We start from the raw sequence: 23604 nt of genomic DNA on the forward strand, positions 1-23604 counted from the left end.
CACACACACACACACACACACACACACACACTCACACTCACACATGCAGCAGCAGGAAGTGAAGCTCAAAGCTGCAGCATCTTGTGGAGTTCAGGTTGAAAACCAGCCGGGCAGAAACTGACCGGACGATGCTGCGCGTTGGTTTCACATGACGACAGCACACATGTGCCGAGGAATCAAACCCCAACCCAGCCTCACATGAACCACAACATCCGCTCTTGTACCCACAAAGGGTTTTGGCTTTTTATCTTGAAGCTAGTTTAACCTGCTGAAACAAACCAAACTACCAAAATAAAAGCACAGCATCCGTGTCACCCCTGCAGTACCGAACTCCTCTCTCCTGCGTCACTGGATTGTTGGATTGTAGTTATGTCAAGTGGTAACGGCTCTACTTTTTATCTCCTGACCAAACGCTCAGTGTGCTTCTCCCGCTCTGCTTCCTTACTGGATCTCTCTCTGACCTCTGACCTCTGTTTGGAGGAAAGGACCTGCCCCCTCTCCCCTGTCCTCACCTTAGCTGCCTGAAACCAAACCTCAGTGTTCTTGCTCTCAGCGTTGTACTGTACTTATGTGTTGTGGGAGTGTGCACGTGCTCGTGACTCATAACTGCAGAGCAAACCTTCCTCCGCATACAAATAAGGTGACACGAACTTCCTGCAGTTTCATTCCTGCGCTGCTGTAAATAAATCATCTCTGAGTTTTCATTTGACTTCGTTAAAATATTATGAAAAGCTCACATAAAACCAGTAAAATGTGTAAAAAGATCAAACCTGAAACAAAACCAGCTAAATGACCTGTGATACCAACTAAACTGTATAGTAACGATAATGATAATATGTGCTTTGACATGAACCACAGTCACAAATGTGACATGAATTGAAAATAAATGCTGTGAAACCCAAAAGGGTTCACAAAGCTGGCCACATAAGTCTGTGTGGTGTGGGTCGTCGGTCCTCTGTGGGATGAGTTGGAGTCACAGTGGGACTTCCTGCTCTGGGCCTTTGGCTTTGTGCTGTTTCAGTGCTGCTGCAGCTCTGATCAAACACATTATTGTTATTAACACTGACGCTCAGACGCATGACGGAAAACAAAGTGAGAGAGACCTCCGACCGTTTCCACTGAGCGCTCTGAGCCCGGTGTTTAAATCGATCTCTGGCGCCCCCTGCTGGACATTTGTTGGACGCAGACAAACGCCTCCTGGTTCAGAGCTTTAAAGGACATTTAAAGCAGGAAAAAACAGTAAAATACACAAAATGAACGACTCAGATCTGTAATATCAACTTTAATCTTCTCTTTGTTATCAGCAGCTCTAACATGGTTATCAGCCTGCAGCCATGTGAGCATCACACAGGCACACCTGTGCTGTTAGCGGACATTAGCGGAAGTGCAGGCTGTGATCATGTGACCTCGCGAGGATGATCTGTTGATATTGAAAATAGTGTGAATAATAAAGATGTGTGTGAGAATAAGAACAATAAAAACAAAGGAAACGAAGAGGTGAGCACAAACTCAGCATCAAACATTAAAAGCTCTGATGGAAAATAATAAAACAAACTTCTTGTGATTCTTATTTGAACAAAACTTTATTAACGAAAAAACATGAAACCTGATGTTCAGTGTTTCACGTTTTTACACATTTGTCTAACAATGAAAGACCCCCGCTCGATCCCGGGAGGAGACACGAATCTGCCACATCTAACAGGGTTCAGCTGCGAGGCATCAGCTGCGAGGCATCAGCTGCGAGGCATCAGCTGCGAGGCATCAGCTGCGAGGCATCAGCTGCGAGGCATCAGCTGCGAGGCATCAGCTGCGAGGCATCAGCTGCGAGGCATCAGCTGCGAGGCATCAGCTGCGAGGCATCAGCTGCGAGGCGAGTAACAGTAGGTTAGCTGAAAGCAGGCGATGGGGAGCAAGAACAGGAGCGGCGTGCGAGTGTTGGGTAGTTTGAGCGGTGGAGCTGGACCAGGTGAAGCGTGAGCGACAATGACGGAGGCTGGAGACAATGTCTGAATTAAAAGCTCCACGTTGCTGAGCAACAGAACAGCTTCGTGATGTTTCCAAGTCTGGACGAACGTCGAGGTGTGACTTTCAAAATTCAGGTTGTTTGGCAAGTCTGACTTTTTCTGCTGTTCCTGAAAATAAACACACATCTGAATCACACTTGATGCTCTTTGTTTATTCATAGTATATGTTTATAAGTTAATCAGAGATGTTTTTAATACCTCGCTCAGTCGTGGATGTTCATTGGAGATTACAAGTCGCCTGAAACAAAGAACAGTTCAGCCGTTAAAGTCTGATCTCAGGTCTGTTTGACACAGCGTCCACACACCAGAATGACCACGGGTTGTGTTTCATCTGAACCACACGGTTAAACCATCTGACGCGTCTAGAGACCAGTTGGCATCTGGTTGCTGGAGATTGCCGGCTGTCACTGGGTGAGAATCGGTTGCAAACAGATTTATGCTTTTTCACCAAAAACCTCCTTGTGATTGCTTCGGTCACTGGCAGGTTGCTGTTGTCGTGTAGTTTGCATGCAGGAAGCTGATTTATCTGAAAATAGCTGCACTAAGTGAAAATTCGAAACAGTACTTTGAAGTATTGTTTCAAAGTAAAAGCTGAACTCTGCAGGAGTCACAATAAGTCTGGGAGCAGCTTGTGTGAATGAAGCTGCTTCTGTCAATGACAAATAAGGTCAGCAGAGATAATAACTTCCTGTTCTCACAGGACTCACAGGATATAGAAATGGCCTCTGAATAAACCTCCTGAAGCTCCTCTTCTCTTCCTGCTGAGACCTGCCGGTGATGATTTTCCACTTCAGGTGCAGAGACGAGAACAGAAAAAAAATCAGGTAAATATAAAAGTTATGAGTTGTTGAAGACAAACAGCAGCAATTACAGAAAGTTTAAGCTAAAGTAGAAAATGAGCAAACACTGAGCAAACTGTGTTTGTTTTTAACCTTTTCTGGAGGAAAACCACAGACTGTATATAAAAGATGGATGTTTCCACTGTGACATCACCCACTGGTTTCTGACTGGTTTTAATCGTCAGCATCAGTCTTTCGGCTTTAACCGTGCTGGTTTTTGGAAACAGAAGTGACCATGTTTGGGCGAGAAGGTGGAGTGTTAGCTTAGGGTAGCTAACTTGATGTCAGGCTGCATGCATTAACTGTGTGGATAGCCACTGATACCTGCTAATTACTGCCAGGGCAGCTTTGCATGATTCACAGTGGAAAATAATCCTCCTTTATCCCATACTGGGCTTTGGTGAAGCCCTTCAGTCGATCTCTCTGACAGCATAAAAGATGGACGTAGCTCCCGAGTATGAAAAGTGTCTGAAACATGGATTCTTTCTAATTGCCACCAGGGGGCGATACATGTATTTGGAAAAAGACTTAAATTCCTAAAGCAGACTACAGGAAAATGACCCTTTGCCTCACCAACTGTGATGAGTTTATGGGCTCAGTCGCTCATACTAAGACAGACGTTGAGTCCTTTAAATTTCTGATCATATGCAGACTAGATTATCCATTTAAATAGTTGTTTTGGCCTCTTTCAGCTTTATTTGATAGACACGGAGAATAAAGGACAGGAAAGCGTGGGCCAGAGTGGGACCTGGGCTGGCTGCTGTCAGCTGTATGGTATGTAGTCGCCCGCTCAACACACTGAGCCAGTAGCGGTTTTAGATACGGGCGACACGGGCGGTTGCCCGGGGTGGCATCGTGGTGGGGGGGGCATCACGGGCATCGGCAAAAAAAAAAAATGCTCGTACTCATGCTGCCCCGACGTCAGTGAAACATCGTTAGTATGTCACTGATATTTTCACTGAAGCAAATATATTAGTAAAACGCTCCCTCAGACTAATGTGACAGAACAACAAATATAATCATGTAATAAAGAATGAATAATAAACATAAAAAAGAAAAGGTGCAAAAATGAAGACCGTTGATAAAGTAATTAACCACATTATTAAAAGGCAGCTTTGTTTCTCGGGCAGAACTCACAGGAGGCGGGTTCGTGCACGGTGACCACTGAGTAAACCATCTGCTGCTCTCGTTCAGCTGGACAGGCTGAGACCCGCTGACCATGATTTTCCACTTCAGATACAAACACAGAGAGCAGAACAGAAGACAGAAGGTTTATTTATATAGCGCCAAGTCACAACAACGGATGGCTCAATGAGCTTTATATTGTAAGGTAAAATATTGTACCAATAATACAAACAGGTGCTAGAGCAGCTTTGCATAATTCATAGTCCAAAATAATCCTTCTGTATCTCACACTGGGCCTCAGTCATCCTCCGCGGACGATCCATCGTCCAGTTTGCATTTCTGTTTGAGCGTTCTGATAAAAAACTATGAAACCTTTAATAATCGGTGACTCGTTTGAAGTTTGTGATATTTTATATAGTCACGATTTGACTGGACTTTTACTGTGTTTTGACATCAGGTGGTTCATTTTTTAAATATTTGGGCCTTGAGATTGTGATTTTATAAACTTCTGAATAATTTTTCTAATACATTGTCAGGGGCTGCGTCTGTGTCCCAGCATTTTTTGAGTTATTTTGGTGTTTTGATTGTTTATTATATACAGAGATAATGTTAGCTTATGTTTCATCTCTGTGTTTATGAGTCTTTTCCTTTGTTCTGTGTTCGTCTGTCTTGTCCTCTTTGTTTAACATCTAGTGATTCCTGTGCGCTCGTCTCCTTTATCTGTTCCCGTGTGTCCCTCCTTGTTCCGTGTCTCCACAGTCTGTCGTGAGTTTCATGTCTGTGTCCACGTTGTCGAGCTCGTGTTGCCATGTCCATGTTTCCTGTTTAGTTTTTTTATTTTGAGGCTCTGCCGCTCATGTTCAGTGTGTTTAGTTTTACTTCCCCTGTGGCGTCATGTTTGTCAGCTGTGCTTCTCAGGTGTTTCCACTTCCATCATTACCCTTCTGTGTATTTAAGTCCTCTTTCTTACTCTGCTCAGTGTCAGGTTGTCTGTTTGTCTGGTATCATGTACTTTACGTCTCAGGATTGCTTTCGTGCTTCGGTTCATGTTCATTTTCAGTTTTCGCATGCACCTGTTCTCATTCATGTGGGAGCTCTCTTCACTCTCTTCACTCTCTTCGCTCTGATCCTGAGGCTCTCTGGTTGGATACGTCCTCTCCGTGTGGTTTAGTGCACCCTCCGCCCTGCAGGTGAGCTCCTCCTCCTCCAGGTTCGGCACACAGCTGGTCACATGGTACGGGCTGGACTGTGAGGACTTAGTTTATCCCAGTTTAGAGTTTCATTTAGTTTTTTCCCAGCTCGCCTTGCCTTGTTTTCTGTTTGATATCAGCCTTAATAAACAGCTCGCTTTTCTGTTATACTTCGTTTTCTCTCCCGTGTCTGCTTTTGGGTCCACGCCACAACACCCCGGCTGCTCAGCCATGACAGAACATCCTGATTCCAGACTGTTTCCCAATGTTGAAGGCTCAGAATCTACTCAGTGCGTCGCTACATCTCCAGGATCTGCATCTGAAAGTACAGTCTCAAATCTACCTGTGAAAGGCTTGTACTCTCTGTCCCGGGTTAGTAGACCTCAGAATGGCGATGTTAGTCCAGAACTCTTGTTGCAATTCATACGACTGGAATTTCTGACAAGACGGCTTAACAACTGCATAACAACTCGTGTTGTTGAGCCAGCCATGACCATTTCTGTTGACTCCTTATGTGAGTTAAGTTATAGACTTGTGTACAGTTGGTAATGCTAATGGTGGGACAGAACGAGCCACCCAAGAGACAGAAACTAACCACGGACTGATAAATCATGCTTTCAGGGACGATCATGTTAAAGATGTTTTTTGTGTGGATGAACCGGCTCCTCCGGAGATAAAATCTCTGCCCGGGGCCTCGGAGAGGCTGAGCTGGAGGCTTCAGTAAACTCGGACCCCTGGGAGTAACTGAGCTGGGGCTCTGGAGAGCCGTCCAGCATCCCGCCATGCCGCTGGCTCAACCGCGGCTTCACGTCGTCATCTACAGCCCCACCACCTCTTCAACGTTCTGTAGCTACCCACGCTGCCCTCAGCTCAACGCCTGCAGCTGCCACGCCACTACCTGCTCAACAGGTTATGGTTTCCATTCTGCCATCTGGCCTTGCCACGTCCCAGCCAGAGGTCAACGCTTTGCCAGATACTGCTCATTCTGAGGTCAACGCGTTGTCGGGACTTGTCCAGCATGCCAGGCATCCTCCAAGATCCATCCGGCGCCCACCAAGCCGCCAGAGGATCTTTATTTTGGGTCCACGCCACAACACCCAGCCTCAGCCGTGACATAAAAACTGGCTGATGATGTTTCTAAGTGATGTAAGGTTTCAGCCTGCGGTGTTATGGTCATAACTTAATAACATTTACTTATTTTAATATTTGTGCTGCTTCTCTAATAATACAAACACTGCTTATGAGTTGTGTTTCGTTCCAATCAATGAATGAACTTCAGTCAGTCAGTGCAGAGCAGTTAAAAGGAGCTCCAGACGTCCAGCTACAACTATCAAACATTTCCAAAATAAAAATGCAAGTGAGCAAAACCTGACTCAAAACGTTTTTGAAAAATAAAAATAAATAAATAATAAAATAATATTGAATACTAATAAAAAAATATATGAAAAACATTGAATCAAATTAAATCAAGAGTCAAACAATTTAATTAGTAAATATGTAGCCTGTGTTAGACCTGCGACAAACTGCTCCGGCCCCTCGATCAAGACGAGGATAAGTGGAAGAGGATGGATGAAAAACACTCACAGGAAGTGGAGTCGGGCGTCGCAGCCACTGAATAAAATGCCTGAAATTCTTCTTCATGAGCTGCAGACTGTGAGACCTGCTGTGGATGATCGCGCCCTTCAGACAGAACAAACGTGACAAAGGAGGAAAGAACCGAAATATGAGCCGGAGTATGTGAACCACAGCAGCTGTGCTAAAGTGAAACAGGAGCTCACTCAGGCAGTAAAAGACGATTCCTGCGATCAGGATCAGGAGAGCGATGACAGCACACACGATCAGAGGGATCTTCAGAGAGTCGCTCTCTTCACTCTCTTCACTCTCTTCACTCTGATCCTGAGGCTCTCTGGTTGGATACGTCTTCTCCGTGTGGTTTAGTGCACTCTCCGCCCTGCAGGTGAGCTCCTCCTCCTCCAGGTACGGCACACAGCTGGTCACATGGTACGGGCTGGACTGTGAGGACTCACCCTTGTTCTCTAACATGCGTCTGGAGGCCAACAGCCACACAATCTTAGGCGGCGGGTTACCTTCAGCTTGACACTGCAGCCTCCGGGGGGCGCTGTCTGAGCCACAGGGCATCTCCACCACAGAGAGGTTCAGGATGTGAGGCTCAGCTGGGAACAAGAAGCAGAAAAGTGATCTGATTAAAAATGGTTTTCCATCATGTGACACCTTAAACCAGCCTGGCATGAAACGCTCTCTGCTCCATTCACCCTGTTTGTTCATTGGCTTCCAGCCATGAGCCTGCGGCTACGACCACACGAATGCGTTTTAGTTTGGAAACATCGTTTTCTCTCCATTTGCCCTCCCGTCCACACTGAGACGCGTTTTCCCCGAAGGAATACGAAGCATTTTGAAAGCGATGCTTTCGCGTAGCAGTGTGGACAGCAAAAACGGAGACTTTTGAAAATGATGACGCATGTTAGCCATGTGATGCAGTCATGTGGCCAATTATTAGAACATGCTGTAGGTATTACAGGTACTGCACTGCAGTGGTTTGTATCATATCTATCTAATAGACTCCAGTTTGTGCATGTAAATGGAGAGTCCTCTTCACACACTGAGGTTAATTATGGAGTTCCACAGGGTTCAGTGCTAGGACCAATTCTGTTTACATTATACATGCTTCCCTTAGGCAGCATCATTAGAAGACATAGCATACATTTTCACCCAGCTCTATCTGTCCATGAAGCCAGATAACACACACCAATGAGTTAAACTGCAGGAATGTCTTAAAGACATAAAGACCTGGATGGCCGCTAACTTTCTGCTTCTTAATTCAGATCAAACTGAGGTTATTGTACTCGGCCCTGAAAAGCTTAGAAATATGGTATCTAAACTAGTTCATGCATTTATTACTTCCAGGCTGGACGACTGTAATTCATTATTATCAGGATGTCCTAAAAACTCCCTGAAAAGCCTTCAGCTAATCCAAAATGCTGCAGCAAGAGTCCTGACAGGGACTAGAAAGAGAGAGCAGATTTCTCCTGTTTTGGCTTCCTGTTAAATCCAGAATTCAAAATCCTGCTCCTCACATACAAGGTCTTAAATAATCAGGCCCCATCTTATCTTAATGACCTTGTAGTACCATATCACCCTATTAGAGCGCTTCGCTCTCGCTCTGCAGGCCTACTTGTTGTTCCTAGAGTATTTAAAAGTAGAATGGGAGACAGAGCCTTCAGTTTTCAGGCCCCTCTTCTGTGGAACCAGCTTCCAGTTTGGATTCAGGAGACAGACACTATCTCTACTTTCAAGATTAGGCTTCAAACTTTCCTTTTTGCTAAAGCATATAGTTAGGGCTGGACCAGGTGACCCTGAATCCTCCCTTTGTTATGCTGCAATAGACGTAGGCTGCCGGGGATTCCCATGATGCATTGAGTTTTTCCTTTCCAGTCACCTTTCTCACTCACTATGTATTAACAGACCTCTCTGCATTGAATCATATCTGTTATTAACCTCTGTCTCTCTTCCACAGCATGTCTTTTATCCTGTCTTCCTTCTCTCACCCCAACCGGTCGCAGCAGATGGCCCCGCCCCTCCCTGAGCCTGGTTCTGCCGGAGGTTTCTTCCTGTTAAAAGGGAGTTTTTCCTTCCCACTGTCGCCAAAGTGCTGCTCATAGGGGGTCATATGATTGTTGGGTTTTTCTCTGTATCTATGAAGCGCCTTGAGGTGACTTTTGTTGTGATTTGGCGCTATATAAATAAAATTGAATTGAATTAAACAAAGATAGTGGAGGGCGTTATACAGCAGTTGCTTTGTTTGACAGCCCTGTTAAAGATTAATATCAGCCTGCACACGCTCCAGAGAGCTTTTCTTCGAATTCTTTAATTCTCACTCGCTTTTGCAACTTTGTACTTTTGTGTTACTCGCAGCAACAACTCCACCTCATTGTTAGTCCATTTAACACACTCGCTGCTTTTCCTCGACATTTTGCCGCCACGTTTCAGAGAGCGGGAAAGTAAATAAGCGGCAGACAGAAATGAGGCAGGTCGAATCTTCTTGCGTTTCACGCATGCACAAGAATAATTTACAGTCCAGTGTGACTCAAACCTCGGCAGAGTCAGAAGGTCGCTGTGTGGCTATCTTTCATTACAGTCTTTGCACCACAGAAGAAAGTGACTCATACGACTTTGATAACTTTCAGTAAAAGCTGAACTCGACCTTACCTCCAACATAAAGCTTTGTCTTTGCTTCCTTAGAGTTCTTCCACCCGTCGAGCTCCACTCTGCAGAAGTACGTGCCGTTATCAGTCACCTGTACATCCCTGATGAGGAGCGACCCATCCCCCCATCGAGGGTCTCCTTTCAGGGAATGTTTTAAATCGGAAAATGCACAGGGATTGGCTCCATGCACGGAATCATTTTTTACTGGACAGTCCAAGAACGGAGGAGTGTTTGATGCTGCGAACTTCCATGTGACCTTGATCATTCCTGAATAATCCCGTGTGGGGGTGAAGAAGCAGCCGAGGACAGCATCTTCCCCTCTGGAGACTCTGACCCCTGGAGAGACGGTCAGCTTCCATCCAGCTGAGACAGAACCTGACAGAACACATCTGGATGGTTATTTTCATGTTTGAACTCACTGCACAGCTCCAACCAGCGACACTGGGACTCTAGCAGACCTCTGAAGATGCTCTGAGACACCAGCAGCAGGTTCTATAAGACCTGCAGAACATCCTCCAGCCTGCTGCGTCTGGACCAGGAGCCCCTCGGCCTTCAGAGACGCTCCTGGTCCAACGAGGACACGTTTATCCATCTGTGGCCTGGTTTGAAAAAGCTCTAACCTCTGTGCTGTGGTGTTCACCACCGACCGCCGTGACTTTCAGTGACGGAAATACAAAGCCGTTCCTCATTAAATTCTTATGTCCTGTGTGTCTGAATGAATGACTTAAAGGAAAATCCAGATCTAAAGTCAGGATATCTCTACTGTGAGTCTTATGATCCTCTCTGGTGCCATCCTGCTTCAACCCAGATTCAAAGTTCTTACCTGAGACGATCGCACTCAGAATGAGGGAGAAACGCTGCGGCCACATCCTCAGACTGACAAAGAAATGAAGCCGTCAAACAACAAATTCAGGAAGTGTCAAATGTGTCATTTCTAAATTGATCATTTCCTGTTAGTTAAAGAGAAGAATAAATATGTGAGCGAGCCCAGGGCCACCTGCAGGGTTTCACACATTTTACTGCCTGTTTTCTTTGTGTTTTCATGTTTGTCAATCAGGACGTTTGCTGGAGTCTGGTGGTCTTCATCAAAGCCTGTCTCTGTGACGAAGCTGCTTTTCACAGTGTGCTTGTCACTGTGATGATTTCTCTGCTCGATTCTTGATTCATTTGAGTCTGTGGTTCCTGTTTTGACTGTCTTCTAGTGAATTATCCTGAATATAGTCGAATACAAAAGAATAGAATAATCCTTTAATTGTCCCACAAGGGAAATTTGGTTATATCAGCAGCAAAAACACACATATACAAACAGAACAGAAAAACATTTTTACATATTTACATCATGGACCATAGTTACCAAAGCAGAGTACTGTACAGGTATTAAAATTAGAATACAGGTGAGTGGCAAAGCCAGGCTGTAGTGTGCAAACAGAGCAGGATACTGAAAGATGTTTAAATAGTTGAGAATATTTAGAATGATTAGAAAGGTGCAGATTGTGTGACCGTACCTGTGCATTAAAAAGTAGACCCTAAACAACCAGAGGAGTCTGTTTAGCGACAGGTTGCTTCTCCCGGAGTAAAGGACCAACACACTTCAAAACTCCTTTGTCCCGGAGTCTGGTGACGTAGGCGCAACGTTCCCTCTAATGTTTCACGTGTCTGAACACACAAACTCCCTGAGCGGACACTCGGACCACTGTGAGCGACAGCAGACGTGCACTGTGGTCACGCCAGCATCGAATCATCCAAGTCACATGTTTTATTAAACTAATCAAATTACAGCATTTATGTTAGACTACTTTTAATTAACTGCTTTAGCCCACTTACAATGAAATTTAAAAAATAAATCTTGTTCATGACCTGCAGCATGTTAACACTATTGGAAGCAAAAATAACTTCAACTCCAATAAAGCTCTGACTGTATTCTGAGTCTGAGTCTGGGAGAGAGTCTGTAACTCTGTCTGCAACATACAGTAAATAATGACCAATGTTGGGCAGTTAATGATACAGTTACTTCTTCAAAGAAGTAACTGAGTTTTTTGCAGCTGTTTACCTGAATATGCAGCCAAGGGTTTTTTTAAATAAACATTTCAAACTATTTACAGAACAATCAGCTGTTCTGTTATTTTTTGATTGGTCCACATGGTACATTTGTCCACCAATAGGAAAGGCTGAGGTTCTTTGGTTTCGTCTTTGCTCGCAGGCTTTCGAGCGTTATCCTTATCAAACGCAGTTTTTACCGTTTCTTCCTGCAGTAAATATAAACAACGACAGTATTCAGGAAGAAAAACAAACATTGCAGATATTTTTATCATAACTCTGGTTTCACGTGGCCGATCAACACAATTTACAAACTGGTATAAAGTCCACACTTTGTCCGTCAGTTGTTCCGTCTGTCCTGCTCACATCTCCAATGGTTGTACACGTTGTCATTAACGTGGCTTCACTCCACATCAGCCGCTTTGCTAAAACACCGGTGTCGCACATAAGGACGCTGTCATAGCCTGTCAACCACGTGGATCAGGTGCGTATATACGAGTGTGAATCGCATCATTGGCTGGACTGTGGGATAAGGTGGCATCGTTCTGATCCCATACGGGAGCAGCCAGTCACTGACTCACACTGCAGAACAGGATTGTTAAAGTTTAAATTTCAAATCAGGTTGGATTTTTTTTGTGCGCAATGCAGATTTTCTGTGCGCAGAGACGTGCCAGTAGTGCATAATTGCGCACGCGCAGCTCAGAGGGAACATTGCGTAGGCGGTCAAGATGGCAGCTTGAATGGGGAAGCTCCATCACAGTGGCAGCTGATTTGCTTTAGATTTAGAACAGTACGCAGGAAATATCGCCTCAGGAGAGCGGGAAGCTTGAAGAGTCTTTGTGAAAGCTCATATTGCCGAGTCACAGACAAAAACGTACGCTTCGACAGCAAAATGGCGCTAGCAAGGAACCCTTGGTGAAAGCTAATGATGTACATGTTTGAGAAGGCCCTGGGAGGCCTGGGGGTCCCAGATTTACTGTTTTACCATTATGCTTTCAGTCTGAGACACATGGTTCACTGGCCCTCCCTCCAGAACGAGCCCCCCCATGGTTTAGTCTGGAGAGTACTTTGTGCTCACCACTCCCTCTGATGCACATTTTAACCACCAAGCTCTGAGCAGATATACAAACCCACCCCTTCTTTCATTCCTGCAGACAGTCTGGAAGAAGGTGGCCTTTTACTGAATTTTAACTCCCACCTTCATACTGAAGCTCTCACGGTCCCTGGGTCTGTGACCCAGTGTTTTGTTTTCTGTATTGCTACTGAGATAGATTTTTGTCATGATTTATCAGTTCTTGGTTTGGGGGTATTTTAGGGTTGAAGTTCTTAGTCTTCTGATTTCGGTGTTCAAGAGCTGGTCGATTTAGAGACCGTTACTCTCTCCAGGGCCTCTCCAGAGGCTGAGGTTCAGCTCTAGGTGACTCTGGACCCTGGAGACGAAGAAGCCAGTGCAACCTGTTTTTCCTGAGAGCTTTACTGGGCTGTCTCAGCAGCCGTCCTCTGCTGGAAGCTATAGTGAGTTCATTTGGCCAGCTGAGGACTTCATCCTGCTGTAACTGCCTGGGCAGAGCCATCTCTACCAGAGGTCTTCGTACCTGCTGGTCCTGTTTCTGCCTCTGCCGGAGGGTCTGAGGGGCCCGTCCAGTTGCCTTCTGTTCCCACTGGGGGTTCAGGAGAACCGCGCCAGCATCACGCCACATCAGCTGGGGGTTCTGGTGAGCCTGGCCAGCATCTCCTCGTGTCTGTTGACGGCTCCGGTGAGTCTGTTCAGCCACCAGCTCCCATGCTGCCATCTGGTCCTGTTCATGCCTCTGTGTTTAAGCCTTGTGTTTGCCTCTGTTAGTTGGTTCGTCTGCGTACCTTCCCCTGTATTTCTGCTGTGTGTCTCTCCATGTTCCAGGTTCCACGTCTCAGGTTTTCAGGTTTCTTGTTGCAGGTTTTTTTGGTCCTTGTATTATTATTTTGTAGCTGTTCCCAGTTTAGGTTTGGTTAGTGCCGTTCCCTGCCATGCTCTGCCTTGGTTTGTATTTTGTTTTCCTTTATTAATAAACTTTGTCGCAGCTACGCTGTCGTCAGTGCTTGCGTTTGGGTCCACATCATTCATCTCCTGACGATCTGCCTCGCAGATTGTGACAGAGGTCTCCATATGACTCAGTCCAACACTCTGCATTAATAAGTCTCCATTTTCCTGGAGACTGTGGGTCTAGAGAGGGATACTTGTTCTTGGAGACCTGTATCAGGGGAGAATTCTCACGTCCTTTAATGACCTTAAACCACAGATTCAGTTTTGGAGGTATTTGCAGCTACAGTATTTATTGCTCAAAACCTTTGGTTCCCCCTCCACACCACCTCCAACTACTGACCATCTCAGCTACATCAAGAAAGTGTTCGGGGGAGGTCGTGAGGTCTCTAATTAAAAATTTGTTCCCAAAATCAGGGGATGCAACAGGCATGAGCTTACTGCAGCCTTTATTTCATGTGTTTTTCCTTTCAATTTAATCAGCAGCAGCACTATGTATCTATTTGTGGACGTCCCCATGCCCACATTTAACCTCCATCCACTCTGCCTCCACTAATGGCCCGGGGTGAACAAGGGTTTGGTGGACCAGAGACTGCATGCAGCCCTTGTCCAATCTTGACACCTTACCAGAATGCTGTATGTCCCTCCTGGACCGGGGGAGGGTCCAGAATATTAAACAAATTAAATCTATATGGTTGACATTTTACTCTAAACTGTAAAACTTTGTAATTTTGGTATTTTCACTGTAGAGGATGTGCAAATATTAAGGGTAACCAACTGTTGCAGTGCTGTAGAGGTCCTACAATAACACAGAAAACTGACAAAACATCAACGATCACGTTTCCCAATGAGCAAGCACTTTGGCGACAGTGGGAAGGAAAAACTTCCTTTTAACAGGAAGAAAACTGCAGAACCAGGGAGGGGCGGGGCCATCGGCCACGACCATGTTACTGACCTGATGCCAGTTAGTCCGGTTAGTTACAAAAATGTTCGTCCAGCTGTTTCACTTTAGTACCACTTACCTTTTTTTAAACGTTTCTGACATCAGTGGGCGTGTTTTTCTTTTAATATGGTAAATGTTCTTAGTTTAAAGATTTGATATGTTTGTTGTCGTTTATAAATGAAGTTCATGAGATTCTAAAAATTAGCGTTCTATTGTTACATTTTACACTGTGCGCCAACCTTTTCAGAACTTGGGTTTCAGAAAAAAACAAACGTTTTCAATTTAAAAACATGTCAGCTGTGAGTGTTATTGTTGTGTTTGGATGTGATTGTAGAAACAAAACAACACGAGTCGAGCTTCACATGTCAAAACAGATTTAATGATTTTTAATTGAGTCATTCGCTGACAAGTTTTACAATAAAACTCACCACACTGGTGAGTTTGTGTCGTCTGACCAATCACAGACTGTGTTTGAATGTTTATTTTTTTCTGTCTTCATTACAAGTTTTCTCCACAACACTGGAAACAAAATCAATCTCTCCTTAAAACACAGCAGAATAAAGGAATGATGTAATGGTTTGTGCAGTAGCTCAGTAAAAACAATGTGACTGAATATCTTAATTGTGCTTATAAATGTCAGGAACTCTGTTGCTGTTTGTGCTGAAGACAAAGCTTAAATGGAAAAGAAGAGAAGACTGGCTTTACAAAGCTTTGACAGGATGCTGCTGTACTTCTGTGGACAGTAAATCATTAAAAGTCTTCAGGCTCTTGGGAAAAACAGCCGGGCCTCGTCTCACTGGGTTGTTCCTGAGAACAGGACAATGTTTTCTGACTGGTGTTTTTCCACACCTGGAGTTCCTCAGATGGCACATGACCCTGAAACGAAATGAAGAGTTCAGCCATTAAAGCCATTATCAGATGACAATATCAATATCATGGTGCTGCAGAGCTGAAAGTGACTTTAATGCCTTTTATACTGTACAGTCATATTTTTGGTTTTCATTGGCGCAGATTCAGATCATTTCTTATTTCGTCAGAATAACGAAGGAGCAAAAATGAGACATGTTTAGCCTGACCAAAATAAAGATATCATCTGTCACAGCATGATTATCAAATGATGCGAGCATCAGGAATGTGGAGGTTCTGCTGTTTCCATTAGTAACAGCTCAGGTGAGGAAGACGAGGCAGGTGTGAAACCAGCTGTTACCTTGCTGTGTTGTTTATGTGTGGACACTCAGAGCACTTTTACAGTATGGTCTCACCTGGTCGCTCTGTCAGCTGTCAGCTCCTCACTCACCTGCTTCCTCGTTGGTTTCTGGAGCTGAAAGAAAAAAAATCTCATCTGAGGTGAAAACAGCTGCTTTGCTCACAGGATTCGTTTCATTTCCAGTCGAAACAGCAGAGAATCCTCACGGATGGACTCGCTGCTACAGGTCCTCTCAGGTCTGTGCATAAAGGTGACCTGCTCTGCTCGTTCCCACATTCACTGTCTAAAATTATTCTTCTTGGTCTCATGCTGGCCCCTCAGCGTTGTTGTTTCACATCAATGAATTCTTTATTGATTTCTTTTCACATCCATGAAAAAGCTGAAACTTTAGAAGCTTTGGGACTCACGGGAAGTGGAGTCGGACATGGCGCCGGCTGAATGAACTGTCTGAGGATTTCCTGCTGCGGAGTCTGAGACCTGCTGCTGACAACTGTTTCCTTCACACACAAACAAGATGACAACAATGACTGAAAGACTCCAGCTGCCTCAAACTAAGCTCTGAACAGGCCACAGGTTGTTTTATGTTGCAATATCTGGAGTGACCACTAAGAGAACCTGGCAGCACTGAGTAGAAACAGGAGCTCACTCAGGCAGTAAAAGACGATTCCTGCGATCAGGATCAGGAGAGTGATGACACCACGCACGATCAGAGGGATCTTCAGAGAGTCGCTCTCTTCACTCTCTTCACTCTCTTCACTCTGATCCTGAGGCTCTCTGGTTGGATACGTCCTCTCCGTGTGGTTTAGTGCACTCTCCGCCCTGCAGGTGAGCTCCTCCTCCTCCAGGTACGGCACACAGCTGGTCACATGGTACGGGCTGGACTGTGAGGACTCACCCTTGTTCTCTAACATGCGTCTGGAGGCCAACAGCCACATAATCTTAGGCGGCGGGTTACCTTCAGCTTGACACTGCAGCCTCCGGGGGGCGCTGTCTGAGCCACAGGGCATCTCCACCACAGAGAGGTTCAGGATGTGAGGCTCAGCTGGGAACAAGAAGCAGAAAAGTGATCTGATTAAAAATGGTTTTCCATCATGTGACACCTTAAACCAGCCTGGCATGAAACGCTCTCTGCTCCATTCACCCTGTTTGTTCATTGGCTTCCAGCCATGAGCCTGCGGCTACGACCACACGAATGCGTTTTAGTTTGGAAACATCGTTTTCTCTCCATTTGCCCTCCCGTCCACACTGAGACGCGTTTTCCCCGAAGGAATACGAAGCATTTTGAAAACGGTGCTTTCGCGTCGTAGTGTGGACAGCAAAAACGGAGACTTTTGAAAATGATGACGCATGTTAGCCATGTGATGCAGTCATGTGGCCAATTATTAGAACATGCTGTAGGTATTACAGGTACTGCACTGCAGTGGTTTGTATCATATCTATCTAATAGACTCCAGTTTGTGCATGTAAATGGAGAGTCCTCTTCACACACTGAGGTTAATTATGGAGTTCCACAGGGTTCAGTGCTAGGACCAATTCTGTTTACATTATACATGCTTCCCTTAGGCAGCATCATTAGAAGACATAGCATACATTTACACTGCTATGCAGATGACACCCAGCTCTATCTGTCCATGAAGCCAGATAACACACACCAATGAGTTAAACTGCAGGAATGTCTTAAAGACATAAAGACCTGGATGGCCGCTAACTTTCTGCTTCTTAATTCAGATCAAACTGAGGTTATTGTACTCGGCCCTGAAAAGCTTAGAAATATGGTATCTAAGCAGATTCTTACTCTGGATGGCATTACCTTGGCCTCCAGTAACGCTGTGAGGAACCTTGGAGTCATTTTTGACCAGGACATGTCCTTCAATGCACATATTAAACAAATATGTAAGACTGCGTTCTTCCATTTGTGCAACATCTCTAAAGTTAGAAATATCCTGTCTCAGAGTGACGCTGAAAAACTAGTTCATGCATTTATTACTTCCAGGCTGGACGACTGTAATTCATTATTATCAGGAAGTCCTAAAAACTCCCTGAAAAGCCTTCAGCTAATCCAAAATGCTGCAGCAAGAGTCCTGACAGGGACTAGAAAGAGAGAGCAGATTTCTCCTGTTTTGGCTTCCTGTTAAATCCAGAATTCAAAATCCTGCTCCTCACATACAAGGTCTTAAATAATCAGGCTCCATCTTATCTTAATGACCTTGTAGTACCATATCACCCTATTAGAGCACTTCGCTCTCGCTCTGCAGGCCTACTTGTTGTTCCTAGAGTATTTAAAAGTAGAATGGGAGACAGAGCCTTCAGTTTTCAGGCCCCTCTTCTGTGGAACCAGCTTCCAGTTTGGATTCAGGAGACAGACACTATCTCTACTTTCAAGATTAGGCTTCAAACTTTCCTTTTTGCTAAAGCATATAGTTAGGGCTGGACCAGGTGACCCTGAATCCTCCCTTAGTGATGCTGCAATAGACATAGGCTGCCGGGGATTCCCATGATGCATTGAGTTTTTCCTTTCCAGTCACCTTTCTCACTCACTATGCATTAATAGACCTCTCTGCATTGAATCATATCTGTTATTAACCTCTGTCTCTCTTCCACAGCATGTCTTTATCCCGTCTTCCTTCTCTCACCCCAACCAATCACAGCAGATGGCCCCGCCCCTCCCTGAGCCTGGTTCTGCCGGAGGTTTCTTCCTGTTAAAAGGGAGTTTTTCCTTCCCACTGTCGCCAAAGTGCTGCTCATAGGGGGTCATATGATTGTTGGGTTTTTCTCTGTATCTATGAAGCGCCTTGAGGTGACTTTTGTTGTGATTTGGCGCTATATAAATAAAATTGAATTGAATTAAACAAAGATAGTGGAGGGCGTTATACAGCAGTTGTTTTGTTTGACAGCCCTGTTAAAGATTAATATCAGCCTGCACACGCTCCAGAGAGCTTTTCTTCGAATTCTTTAATTCTCACTCGCTTTTGCAACTTTGTACTTTTGTGTTACTCGCAGCAACAACTCCACCTCATTGTTAGTCCATTTAACACACTCGCTGCTTTCCCTCGACATTTTGCCGCCACGTTTCAGAGAGCGGGAAAGTAAATAAGCGGCAGACAGAAATGAGGCAGGTCGAATCTTCTTGCGTTTCACGCATGCACAAGAATAATTTACAGTCCAGTGTGACTCAAACCTCGGCAGAGTCAGAAGGTCGCTGTGTGGCTATCTTTCATTACAGTCTTTGCACCACAGAAGAAAGTGACTCATACAACTTTGATAACTTTCAGTAAAAGCTGAACTCGACCTTACCTCCAACATGAAGCTTTGTCTTTGCTTCCTTAAAGTTCTTCCACCCGTCGAGCTCCACTCTGCAGAAGTACGTGCCGTTATCAGTCACCTGTACATCCCTGATGAGGAGCGACCCATCCCCCCATCGAGGGTCTCCTTTCAGGGAATGTTTTAAATCGGAAAATGCACAGGGATTGGCTCCATGCATGGAATCATTTTTTACTGGACAGTCCAAGAACGGAGGAGTGTTTGATGCTATGAACTTCCATGTGACCTTGATCATTCCTGAATAATCCCGTGTGGGGGTGAAGAAGCAGCCGAGGACAGCATCTTCCCCTCTGGAGACTCTGACCCCTGGAGAGACGGTCAGCTTCCATCCAGCTGAGACAGAACCTGACAGAACACATCTGGATGGTTATTTTCATGTTTGAACTCACTGCACAGCTCCAACCAGCGACACTGGGACTCTAGCAGACCTCTGAAGATGCTCTGAGACACCAGCAGCAGGTTCTATAAGACCTGCAGAACATCCTCCAGCCTGCTGCGTCTGGACCAGGAGCCCCTCGGCCTTCAGAGACGCTCCTGGTCCAACGAGGACACGTTTATCCATCTGTGGCCTGGTTTGAAAAAGCTCTAACCTCTGTGCTGTGGTGTTCACCACCGACCGCCGTGACTTTCAGTGACGGAAATACAAAGCCGTTCCTCATTAAATTCTTATGTCCTGTGTGTCTGAATGAATGACTTAAAGGAAAATCCAGATCTAAAGTCAGGATATCTCTACTGTGAGTCTTATGATCCTCTCTGGTGCCATCCTGCTTCAACCCAGATTCAAAGTTCTTACCTGAGACGATCGCACTCAGAATGAGGGAGAAACGCTGCGGCCACATCCTCAGACTGACAAAGAAATGAAGCCGTCAAACAACAAATTCAGGAAGTGTCAAATGTGTCATTTCTAAATTGATCATTTCCTGTTAATTAAAGAGAAGAATAAATATGTGAGTGAGCCCAGGGCCACCTCAGGGTTTCACACATTTTACTGCCTGTTTTCTTTGTGTTTTCATGTTTGTCAATCAGGACGTTTGCTGGAGTCTGGTGGTCTTCATCAAAGCCTGTCTCTGTGACGAAGCTGCTTTTCACAGTGTGCTTGTCACAGCTGGGGCAGCAGTCGTGTGGTGGAGTTAAATGAGGACCCAAGATGCAGGAAACTGCTAGATGCAGGTGAGCGTTTTATTTACAACGTGTGAAATATACAGAGAAATGAGGGTGTCGAGGACTGCACGAAGACACGAACCTAAACTAGGAAAAACGAATAAACCTGAAACACGAGATGGAACAGAGAAACACGGAGAGATACCAACTAATGCAGAGAAACACAGACGACGCGACGAGGAGCACAGGCAGACACACACCATAAATACACACACCGGTAATCAGGACATGGCCCACAGGAACGAGACAACACAACCTACAAAGTAAAACAGGAAACACACAGACTGTTTTACTACATGACTCGGGGACATGAACAGAGCACAGAGGGAGACACAGGAAGGGCTGATAAAACACTTGAGCACTAAACACAAGAACCAAACCCTGAGAACTAACAGCAAAATTAGAATAAACACAAAACGCTCCAGGATCATGGCAGTGCTGATGCTCGGGTCTCTGACTCAAACCTGCTTCAGTTTGATTTCTGACATTTAAATAATGAACAATATCAAACATATTTAAGGTTTCTAAATACTCAGACTTTGTTTACTTCACAGCCCTTCAATGGCGTTTCTGTGAGGAGACCCGCTTCAGACACATGTGGCCCCGCCCACACAGCCCTACAGGTCACCCACACCTGCATGTCTGCTACGATGTAATAACAAGGAAACACCACACAGGAGACAGTAAGAAGGTGAAAGCAGCACATGTTTTACGTCTCATATGTGATATAAGGCTGAGAGAAGGACGTCGCCATACTGTATATGAGGCGCTTTTAATTCAACTGGAAAATAAAAGCATGGCATCATTTCAAAAACGCTGATAAGCCGACCATGAACTGAAGCTTGTGTGCACCTCCCAAACCTGCAGCACAGGCCTTTAAAACAGTCATTAAGAAACGTAGCTGAGCATCAAGCTGAGCATCAAGCTGAGCATCAGGCTGGTGCAGACCTCATGAAGCTGCTCTTGGACAGCTCTCTTCATTCAGCCGCTGTAACATAGCTGGTACTTATGTGTAGCACAGTTGCCTGTGCAGAGTTTGACTTTTGCAGCTGTGAGTCTGTTTTATGGTATTATTTGTTACCCCACTGTGGCCCAGGCCTGGGCCCACTGTGGCCCAGGCATGGGCCCACTGTGGCCCCACACCATGCTGCCCCACATCTGCAAACATTTGGTTTAAACTGAATAACACCAGTGTTGGTCAAGTTACTTGAAAAAAGTAATCAGTAACTAATTACCGATTACTTCCCCAAAAAAGTAATCCCGTTACTTTACTGATTACTTATTTTCAAAAGTAATTAATTACTTAGTTACTTAGTTACTTTTTAAAAACACGATTTACAACCTGAGTAGGTGATAAAGCGATAGATCTTTCAGCCCAATTCTACTTTTTCTGCATAATCCATCATACAAAATGTAATCAAATGGAAAAGTCTCTTTTTAAAACTTGTTTTATTAGTTTTAATCTTTTAACTTTATGCATCAAGCAAACATTTAATTATATGCAACATTCTCTGACTGGAAGAAATTAGTTTAACATTTAAACCTATTTTCTGCACATTCCAGCACATAAAATAAAATATTTTTTGTGTTTGCACTCAGTCTTTCAAATAGATGCAAGTAAAACACAGCAGAAAATAAATAAAGTCAAAGACTCAGCGGTCCTGTTGCTCTATTTTCACCTGTAAAGCAGGAGTGGGGCAGGCGGAGGTTTACCCTGGTGCAGGTGTGCCGCGGTCAGTGGAAGAATCCGCGAGTTTCTCTGTGAGTTTCCCATTACGTCGTAGCTACTCGGTGCTTGTTGGAAGTTTAGGGGTTTTTCGCTGTAAAAAGAAGTTTTCTTCCCACGCACAGCGGACACTAATGTTTTTGTCACTTTTTATGGAATCAAACTCAAAGTAAGGTCAGTACTTCCACGCTTTAAACGCTGCACGCTCATACTCTCTCCTGCACTGGATATATGATCCACTGTTGATCTGCACACAGCTGTTGTCACTAACGTCACACTCGCTTACGTCACTGTCATGAGACACTCGCAGGAAAATCACGGTTTTAGTAACGCAGTAACGCAGCGTTCCTACGGGAAAGTAACGGTAATCTAATTACTGTTTTTGCAATAGTAATCCCTTACTTTACTCGTTACCTGAAAAAAGTAATCAGATTACAGTAACGCGCCCATCTCTGAATAACACTGATAAGATACGAGGGCTGTGATGCATGTAGCGGGCCTCATCCTCAGACTGACTGCACACAGAGAGTAAAACAGGAAGTTCTGAGAAAACCGTCACCTCTAAACTAAGTGTTTCCTGTCACGTAGACGAAGCAGAGAAACAGAGACCACTTCCCAACCAGTTTTACACCTTTTATTTTTACTTATATTTTATGTGTCTTTACAGATTGAATTTAGCTCCACATGTTGATGTGCTGATGGAGCACTCACTGTGTTTGGACTCGAGTGATCCCGATCTGTGGCTGCAGTTTAAAATACCTTTGAATGTTTCTGAATCCTCCACATTTTCATTATTTCCAGGTCAACGTGGAAATGTGAGGGTCAGACTGGGACATTAATGGGACTGTTTTAAAATGAAGACGTGTTTCCAACTGTGGAGCAACATTATGGAATCATGAAGTGAAAGCTTGCATGAGGCACATGAACAGTTTCAGTTCATATAAAGAAAACAGCATCACAGTCTGAGTCACATGCTTCCATTTATCAGGTTTTTTTGTTTGTTGTGTTTGTTTTATGATGCGTGCTGATGTGCACAGGAACATTTACGTGCATGCAGAGAGACATTCTGTTAGTACACATATACGCACGAACAGCAGCTTCATGGGATTTAGCTACGTCCAAGTCTGGAAATCATTTTCATTTTATATTCAAACTCTGGACTTTTGCTCGTTTCAAGCTCTGGGACTGCAGTAGCGTAGCTTTGCATCACAAAAGCAGAATAAACACAGAGCAAAACTTAACTTTAAATTTTCTTATCGGAAATTTGTGGTTAAATATACTTTTTGTTTTTTCTGCCTGTCCCGTTTGGCTCTTTTGCATCAGAATTGTTGTCTAAAGGCAAAGAAAGATGCCCAACGGATTTACTTTACCAAATGGACCATCCCAGCCGTAATGGTCTATTTGATTCACCTTTTATTGTTTATTTTATTTATTTTCACTTGCTAGATACGGGACAGACTTGACTGGGGAAAAGAAAAAGGAGAAAGAAAGAGGGAAACAAAAACAGCAGGGAAGAGGGACGGGGGAGAATAAGCAGACAAAAAAAAAAAAATGCATATATCAATCACCTGGATCACCTGCTGAGAAAGAAAAAAGAAAACAAGCAGAAGAGAACAAGAGTAATAGAATAAACAACATCACAATGATATATGGGAATATGACAGTAAATACTAAATGTTAAACATTATTGTGCAGCACATAAGATCAACAGAACACAGTGTGCTTTGAGGTAGGAGCCAAAAAGGGTGTAGTTTGTGGGTGCGATCACCCGTGTGTACACCTGTGAG

At 44.5% G+C, this 23604-nt stretch overlaps 2 protein-coding genes across 6 annotated transcripts; both read right to left on the reverse strand.

Moving 5' to 3' along the window:
* Window positions 1–1564: 1564 nt before the first annotated feature.
* On the reverse strand, window positions 1565–10654 carry LOC113031359 (sialic acid-binding Ig-like lectin 15). 4 transcript variants are annotated; one of them, XM_026183368.2, is made up of 8 exons: window positions 10226–10653; window positions 9406–9777; window positions 6957–7352; window positions 6763–6858; window positions 4001–4093; window positions 2732–2812; window positions 2223–2262; window positions 1565–2132 (listed from the first exon to the last, which is right to left on the reverse strand). In XM_026183368.2, the coding sequence occupies exons 1-7, from the start codon at window positions 10269–10271 to the stop codon at window positions 2252–2254; spliced, it is 1095 nt and encodes a 364-aa protein (XP_026039153.2). In that variant the 5' UTR covers window positions 10272–10653; the 3' UTR covers window positions 1565–2132; window positions 2223–2251. The 4 variants fall into 4 exon arrangements, 2 of the variants coding, with proteins under 2 accessions (XP_026039153.2, XP_026039152.2); XR_013912192.1 differs by having other exon boundaries at window positions 2223–2812; window positions 10226–10654; XM_026183367.2 differs by having other exon boundaries at window positions 6763–7352; window positions 10226–10654.
* A 4105-nt stretch (window positions 10655–14759) lies between these two features.
* Window positions 14760–19798, reverse strand: LOC113032307 (sialic acid-binding Ig-like lectin 15). 2 transcript variants are annotated; one of them, XM_080308602.1, is made up of 6 exons: window positions 19724–19798; window positions 18904–19275; window positions 16225–16651; window positions 16017–16106; window positions 15665–15723; window positions 14760–15278 (listed from the first exon to the last, which is right to left on the reverse strand). In XM_080308602.1, exons 1-5 carry the CDS (start codon window positions 19767–19769, stop codon window positions 15696–15698), a joined length of 963 nt encoding a protein of 320 aa, XP_080164728.1. In that variant the 5' UTR covers window positions 19770–19798; the 3' UTR covers window positions 14760–15278; window positions 15665–15695. The 2 variants fall into 2 exon arrangements, with proteins under 2 accessions (XP_080164728.1, XP_026040934.2); XM_026185149.2 differs by having other exon boundaries at window positions 16256–16651; window positions 19724–19797.
* Window positions 19799–23604: the final 3806 nt, after the last annotated feature.

Source organism: Astatotilapia calliptera, chromosome 11 (assembly GCF_964374335.1).
Source record: "Astatotilapia calliptera chromosome 11, fAstCal68.1, whole genome shotgun sequence".
In the NCBI taxonomy this organism is placed as follows: Eukaryota; Metazoa; Chordata; class Actinopteri; order Cichliformes; family Cichlidae; genus Astatotilapia; species Astatotilapia calliptera.